This window comes from Rhinoderma darwinii, chromosome 1 (assembly GCF_050947455.1).
Source record: "Rhinoderma darwinii isolate aRhiDar2 chromosome 1, aRhiDar2.hap1, whole genome shotgun sequence".
Taxonomy (NCBI): Eukaryota; Metazoa; Chordata; class Amphibia; order Anura; family Rhinodermatidae; genus Rhinoderma; species Rhinoderma darwinii.
In genome coordinates, this window is record NC_134687.1 from 424,850,633 (window position 1) to 424,859,097 (window position 8,465).

Consider the following 8,465-nt stretch of genomic DNA (forward strand, 5'->3'; position numbering starts at 1 on the left):
CATAGAATAAAGGTAACATGTTATTTACGCTGCTTAGTAAACGGCGTCAATTTATAACGTGAAAATCAATGCTGGAATAGCTGCTTATTTTCAATTCTCTCCTAAAATAAAGTTAATAAAAGTTAATCAATATATTATATGCATATAAAAATGGTACAGTTACAAAATACAACTCGTCCCGCAAAAAACAAGCCCTTATACGGCTATGTAGACAGAATAAAAAAAGAGTTACGACTCTTGGAATGCGACCGTGAAAAAACAAAAAATAATCCTTGGTCATTAACGTGCAAAATGGCCCGGTCATTAAGGGGTTAAACCAACTGGAGACCCATTTAATAATGAAAACATCAAGAGAAGATATTAGAATCTCTACCCTTACTAAAAATGGCAACCGGATTCTTGGTAGACGCATCAGCCGAATCCATTAGATTTACTGTCCGGAATGGGGCTCTCCAGTGCTGCTAGAAGAGAATTATGGCTCAAGATGTGGTCAGGAGACACGAAGTCTAAAAGCAAACTGTTCTATCCCATTTACAGGATCTCTGATGTTTGCTCCTTTCCTGGATAACATGCTGGAAAGCGCAACGGATAGAAAAAAGGGGTTTCCAGAAGAGAAAAGTAAAAAGCCCCCTCAGTTTCGTACGTTTCGCCAACAGAGGGAAGCAACCTTACAGAATTACAGATGGAAAGGGAAGTCCGGTCGCTGGAGTTACCCCAAGGGGGGACGGGGTCGAGGACATTTTCTCAACCCCAATAACTCATTTCAGCCCTCAAAGCAATGACTCCAAGAGTGTAGGAGGAAGACTCCTGCATTTTTATTCCAACTGGATCAGAGTAACCCAGAACCCTTGGGTTCTACAGATTATAGAAGAAGGGTACAAAATAGAATTCTCCTCCATTCCTCCAGAGAAATTTTTAATAACCAAGTACCGATCAAGAGATCTTCATCAAATCCTCATCCTGGACATCCAGAAACTGCTACAGTTAAAAGCAATTACTCCAGTTCCCCACAACGAAAGATTCAAGGGCCACTATAAGAAAAACTTCTCGGTCAAGAAACCAAACTATTCTTACAGGACGATCGATAATCAACCTGAAATGACTGAACAAATGGGTGAAATATCATAAGTTCAAAATGGAGTCTGTCAGATCGACTCTTCTAATAAGGGAAGAAGCGTCAATGCGTACTATAGATTTAAAGGATTCGTACTATCACATCCCTATCCACCCCGCTTACCAGAGATTCCTCCGATTTGCGATTCGGAACGGTCCTTCCGTTCTCCACTACCAATTTGTCTGTCTCCTCTTCGACATTTCCTCCCCCAGAATTTTTACAGAGATTTATGGCCGAGATTATGGCATTCTTAAGAAGTCAAAGCATAGTGATTATCCCATATCTAGACTATTTTCTGCTGACATCAGATTCTCCGTCTATCCTAAACAGCCATCGGCTACAGGTTCTTTTCCTACTACAGGAATTGGGATGGATAATCAACTTCGAGAAGTGAAGTCTTCTTCCCCAAAAACAGAAGGTCTTCTTAGGAGTGCTGTTGGACTCCTCCCTTCAACATTCCTTCCTCCCCAAGGGAGAAACAAATACTTTTGGGGAAAGAGCACCTGTTCCATAAGGGAAGGAATGTGGATGTTGGGATTGATGACGTTTTGCATCCATTCCATGGAGTCAATTTCACTCCAGACTCTCTTACAGAATCTGATCCTGTCCCAGTGGGATCGAAAACAGGACTCCTTGAATTCAAGAATTCAGATTTCCGAAACTGTGAAGTCATCTCTCTACTGGTGGCTCTGCCCAAACAACCTAAGCAAGGGGGTCCCCTGGAGAACTTCTCCTTTATGTAGTAATTACCACAGATGCCAGCAAACAGGGCTGGGGTTTGGTGATCCAAGACAGGCATTTTCAAGGCATATGGCCTGTTCAGATGAAGATTATGTCCTCAAACTTCAGAGAATTAAAAGCTGTATGGGAGACATTCATAAAAGAGATGCACGTAAGAATCTTATCGGACAACATAATGGCAGTGTCCTTTCTTCGCCATCAGGGGGGAACAAGACACACATCTTCAGGCCCTCTCTGCACAAATTTTCAGTTGGGCAGAAGAAAATGTCCTAACGGTCTCTGCGGTCCACCTAAAAAGGCTCAGAGAACCTATCGGCAAACTTCCTAAATCGGGAAAAACTAGATCCCGGAGAATGGTCCCTGAACAGGGACATTTTTCTGTTCTTAACCCGAAGGTGGGGTTATCCCCAAATAGACCTATTTGCCACGAGGAAAAGCTCCCAGGTAGAGACATTCTTCTCCCTAAATCTCAGACAACCCATTGGGGGTAGATGCATTATTCCAACACTGCGACATGGCTCTGGCCTATGCCTTTCCTCTAATTCCAGTGGTATTAAGTTTTGTCAAAATCTTCCTGGATTTTTCTTATCGTTCTTCCCTATTGGCCAAAAAGAAGCTGGTTTCCAATCCTAAAGTACCTGGCATTGGAAGACCCTATCATGCTACCAGTCAAGAAGATCCTTCTCTCCCAGGGTCCCTTATTCTTTCAAGAAATAGAAACTCTGAAGTTGTCCGCTTGGATCCTGAAAGGCAGATCTTGAGAAACCATGGTTTGTCAAACGAGGTAATTTGAACTATCTTATTAAGCCATAAAGAAGTTACCTCGAAAATCTATCAAAATTTGGAAGAAATTCTGTTCCTGATATGGAGATCCGGGACCAGACCCCTTTCTTCCCAACATCGTGAAGATCCCAGATTTCTTGCAATCAGGATTCAAAAAAGGGCTTAGCCCTGGTACTCCTTTAGCTGAACATAGGTGGATCAGAAGATTCACTTCCGCAAAGAAATCAGTACCTACCTGAGATTTAAATGTAGTGCTAACTGCTCTTTGCGATTGACCCCCCCCCCCCTCTTTGAGCCTCTCGACACGATTAATTTGCATTTTTTTAACTCTCAAAGCTGCACTTTTAGTCGCTATTACATCTGCAAGAAGGATTGGAGAAATCCAATCTCTGTCGGTCATAGAACCCTACCTAAAAATTCAAGAAAACAAGATCATTCTAAAACTAGATCCTTCCTTTATTCCGAAAGTATCTACTGCCTTCCATACAGACCAAGAAATAATTCTACCTTCCTTTTGTCCAAATCCTAAAGACCAACAATGTATATATTGTGTGAGCCCACCTACGTAACTAGTCCTGCTCTCAATTGTATGCAGTCTAGGCAATGCTCCAAGCTGGTCTCCAGACTGATACGTTGCAGCAAACTATCAGAAAGGTTGTGCAGCTGCTGACGTATTTAACTTAGAGTATCACCAAACCAGGGGTCTCAAACACGCAGCCCCTGAGGCTGTCATCTGCGGACCGCAGGGCACCGCAGCTCCCTCGAGAGAGGAGAGAGCAGGCCGAAGGAGTTGTGCGCCGTCGAATGACGAAGCCCCTGACGTCACTGTCCGTATATGGACAGTGATATCAGGGGCAGAGAGAGTCCCAGGAAGAGCGCTAGAGAGTTTTGGAGCAGAGCCCATACTAGTGCTCTGCTTTGGGATTCCAGTTCTGGGATTGCCCCTGACAGCACATTCCAGTCCATGAGGATCCCCTGATGTCACGGTCTATGGGCAGTGACGTCAGGGACTCCTCCAGCAGAGGATTTCCCGGCCTAAGCGTCCGCAATGCACTGGCTGGGGATTCTACTCCTAGAGGGAGCCCCAATGGAGCTATCTACACGGGTGGTATGGCACTATCTACAGGGGGTGTGTGTGGCATGATCTACAGAGGGCACTTTGGCATGATCTAGAGGGTGTGGCACGATCTACAGAGGGCACAGTGGGATTTTCTACGGGTGGGTGTGTGGCAAGATCTACAGAGGGCACGATCTAAAAAGAGGCTACTCAATCTCGACATTCTTGTGTCTGCCAAGACTGCATTTAGCGACATTTAAACTGGAAAACTGGATTGTTAAAATAAGCACGTGGAGTAAACTCGAAAATTTCCGTTAAGTTTAAACCTAGCGGTATTATTATAGTAATGTTATAGTAATGCAGTATTATTGTAATGTAGCGTTATTGTTATGGTAATTACAATATTACAATACTACTAGAATACTAATTACCTTAACAATACCGCTACATTACTATAATAATACATTACTATAAACCATTCTAATTACTATAATACTACATTACAATAACACTACATTACAATATTACAATACTACTATAATACTAATGTAGTAGTATTATAGTAATGTAGTATTATAGTAATTAGAATGGTTTATAGTAATGTAGTAGTGTTAGGGTATGTTCAAACTGAGTGTTTTCAGCTGTTTTTCGTTCCGAAAACTGCTGAAAAATCAGAAGCAGAACGCCTCCAAACATCTGCCCATTGATTTCAAAACGGCTGCGAAAAATAAGTGCCCCTCACTTCTTCAGCCGTTTTTCATACTCTATAGAAAAACAGCTCCAAAAAGGGCCGTTAAAAACTCAGCGAAAAATGCGAGTTTGCTTAAAAGTCTGAAAATCAGGAGCTGTTTTCCCTTGAAAACAGCTCCATATTTTCAGACGTTTTTTATTTTGTGTGTGCACATACCCTTAGAGTAATGTAGTAGTGGTCTAGTAATGTAGTATTATAGTACTGTAGTAGTATTGTTATAGCAATGTAGTATTGTTATAGTTACGTAGTAGTATTTTAGTAAAGTAGTGTTATAGTAGTTCGAATAACTAATTGATTAACAATTTTCTATTGTATCGAATTTGAAAGTAATGCGACCCGTCAGAAACGTCACTTTTTTTTTCTATGTGTGGCCCATTTACCCGGCCGAGTTTGAGGCCCCTGACCTAGACTTTATACAATTGTATCCATTTCTCAGGACTAGGTATGTTCAGTTTGCTGCCTCTGAATAAGAACACTCTTGTTTACATTCACTGACCGCAAACAAATATCTTGCAAATTGTGGAACTTAAAAAAAAAAAAAGGCGCAAAAACATTGATACATTTTTGTTTAGCATTTCACTTCAAAATACTGTCTATTTGCTGTGACATATTTATTAACCGTTTGCACCAGAATTTAGAGCTATGTGGGCCATGCATGTCAGGTTGTAAAAGTGGAGTAAAAGTTGTTGTGGCTTACTGCTTGATCAGGATTTATGACACATTAATGAACTGCGACTTCTTTGAAAAGTTGCAAATGGGGGAAAAAATGTTGCACCACACAGACCCTGGCGTAGAAAAAGTGGAGTAATGTTTGCTAGTGTGAAAGTTAATGGCAGTGATGTATGTTGTGCCAGATGCAGTCGTAAATCTTAATAACTTAGTCTAGCTTTAGCTTAGAAATTTGTCAAAAATGACAGCACTTTTGATAAATGTGGGCCAAAGTATTTTAGAAAGTTGTAGAACCTTTCATATATACAGAGATTAAGTTTTAGTTACATAAAACCGCTTGAAGGGTTCTCATGAAAACAACTCCCATAAAGTCCAAATGCATAATAAGGCATACGGAAGAAGTGGTCCCCTGCTTGGGGACACCCTCTATATCACCAGCAAAGAATGTCTGGCGAACTCACTCCATCCATGTATTACATGGTCGGCCATTCATTTGGATGGCAGGAATGTAATACTACATTTCCCCTGTATAGCTGGCTGCAGACAGACCAGCGGATCAAACTGAAAGCAGGGTCTTGATGACACTATATATATATATATATATATATATATATATATATATAGCCATAGAAGTTCTTAGACTGTGTGATATCTACATAAATTCTTAGTCCAGGAGCCAGAGAGAGAGAGACCGTAGCCACGGGATGTTTCCTACAATCTGTGATATTTTCTGTATTCCGGTATCGGTGCTGCAGCAATTTGTTTAGGTCTTGCAGACGTGTTGCATTATTTATTGCATTGTGAATTATCTGCTATTTTTTATCATTCTGAGCTTTTTTGTGGTTTTTTTTTTCCCCCCTTTTCTCTAGAACTGCTGATGTGATGTTGAATGCAATTCTTTCACCATCTTTCTCTTCAATCATTTGGTTTTAGGCTGCTTCTGTGCTATTTGTGGGCAGAAGATCTCAAACAAAGAGTGACCTTAGTATGAAGATGTATGAGGAAGAAATCCAGGTGAGACCGGAATCTAACACTATTTTGTATAAAAGGAACTTTTGTCGGGCGGGTAAATATGCCCTTAAATTGTAATCCTAGATGAACATAAGGCGACCATTTTATACTCTGTCATTGATAGCGCTATGTTATTCCGAGCGTTACCTTTGATTTACATTGGCTACGGTATAGTCAATAAAAGTAAAATCTAGCATATTTATTTGTATTTATTTTTTGCTGTTCTCCACAGCGCTTTTACAACAAGGCACCGTTGTGCCGCAAGCTCCTGAATAAATTTAATGAGGGTTTCAGATCTGTCAACATCCGTTTTGTTGACCGTTTCCACATAACAGACTACTTATTTTATTAAAAAAAATACCCTAGATTTTACATTTTCGGACTACTGAGTTATTAAATAAAGGCGGATTTCTATAGACTTTTATATCTACTAAATACTGGCACAAATGTTTTATACAATTTGCTTACATTTTTTTTAAATAAAATATACTGTGTTTTTTACCTGATTTAAACAGGAATGGTACAAGGAGCATGCTCAGACGCAGGGGAAGAAGATGGTAGAGCTTCAGCCTACCCAGGGTGTCTTGCGTCCTCGATCCAGTACTGTTAACTGAACGTATCCGCCACCTACTTCTATGACTATGCAATAGTGTCAGTATTAATATTTAAACTTTGCTCTCGGATCTAGTAACCAGAAGGATTTTCTAGGGTAGTACATAGCTACAGTGGAAGCCTTCTCTACATTTACATGAAGTACTGTTAACATGTCCAAAATAGATATTACTGGGGCATATTAACACTGTTTATTTTATATAAGCTGTTTTAATGTTTTTATTTTGGTTCTAGCTTAATTTTCTGCACTATTAGGCGGGATTCACACGACCGGGTCGTTCCCGAGCCCGAGTGTCGGCCGGTAAAATCGGCCATTTTGCCCGGCCGGTTTGCATAAAGTTATGCATCCGTGCCGGGCCGGACAGTGACATCAGCGGCAGCTCCTGAAGAGGAATCCCCATGTGTTCGGGGATTCCGCTTCAGGAGTTTCCCCTGATGTCACTGCCCAGATATGGACAGAGACATCAAGCGCTCTGTCCAGGAGCGGAATCCCCGAAAACACGGGGATTCCGCTCCTTCAAGGAGCCAAAGTGCGGCTAGCACATAGCAGAGCGGGGAGATACCTCCCCGCTCTGCTATAGAGGCGTCGCTACAGTAGTAGCAGCAGCAGCTGCTGCTACTACTACTAGCGGCGCCATCGAAGGTGTCGCCGAGCCAGGGTGCTTTTAACAAGCAGGGGAAGGGAGCCAGCGCAGCGCTCCCTCCACCTGCTGTACACCCCGGCCCTGCAACACAGTGTACAGCGATGCCATTCGTCAGAATGGCATCAACTCCTCCTCCTCACATGCACTCTGCGCTGTGAGGAGGAGGAGATAGAGCGCAAGCGCCGGGAAACCCGGCCATCACTCGGAACACATTCCGGTGATGGCCGTGTAATACCCGGCCCCATAGACTTGTATGGGAGCCGGGCGGCCGGGTGCCCGGGCAAAGATAGAGCATGTCCTATTTTTTGACGGCCGGATTTTCCGGCCGTCAAAAAATCGGTCGTGTGAATAGCCCCATTAGGGGTCTATCATTCCTAATGCAGCCGGGTGCCGGCCGATTTATGAACGGCCGGCACCCGGCCGGGAAACCCTGCCGTGTGAATGAGGCCTTACTGTGAAACACAAATTGCGGCCCATAATCTGTTCTGTTGGGGTGGGTTTATGGCTTCTATAATACTATATGGTTAATGGAAATTTTCTACACATGTTCCTTAGCGATTTATGAAGGGCATTCCCCCACTACAGACAATCAGACCTCACTTTCTGTTCCTGTGCTGGCCACCTCTCCTACCCCCTCATTCATTAGTTCTCTCTCCAGCAGTGAAGAAGATGCCTATATTTGTAACATTAATAAATTTCTTTTATAAAAACTTTGAGTCTAGGACTTTTGATAGTACACAATAAAATCTCCATTGGTGTTTATTCAGTGAAAAAATTATGATATTTTACCCAGGGTAAACTCGTTTAGACCCTTTTAATTGATGAATAGTCTAGGGCTTTTTTGTCATTAACCCCTATGAGCACCAGGACACAACTGTACGCCCTGTTGGGGAGTTTCCTTGCGCATCAGGACGTACAGTTCCCGGTGCACACTGTCGGGGACTGTGTGCGCCGGGAACTGGGAGGTCCGTTGTTTCCGACAGCTGACACTTCAGTCTTGCTGGCCAGCGGTGCATCACCACGGATTCCGGCAATTAACCACTTAAATGCAGCAATCTATTGCGATTGCCGCATGTAGGGGGT

General features: G+C 42.5%; 1 protein-coding gene across 2 annotated transcripts in view; it reads left to right on the top strand.

Moving 5' to 3' along the window:
- Positions 1 to 8,092, top strand: part of TPCN1 (two pore segment channel 1) — an 84,963-nt gene extending 76,871 nt beyond the window's left edge. The window contains exons 27-29 of one of the 2 annotated variants that reach the window (XM_075830130.1): positions 6,049 to 6,129; positions 6,642 to 6,742; positions 7,950 to 8,092. In XM_075830130.1, coding sequence (XP_075686245.1) covers positions 6,049 to 6,129; positions 6,642 to 6,740 — 180 coding nt within the window. In that variant the 3' untranslated portion in view covers positions 6,741 to 6,742; positions 7,950 to 8,092. Of the gene's footprint in view, positions 1 to 6,048; positions 6,130 to 6,641 lie in introns of both variants that reach the window. The other variant, XM_075830121.1, reaches the window with a different exon arrangement.
- The last annotated feature ends 373 nt before the right edge of the window (positions 8,093 to 8,465 follow it).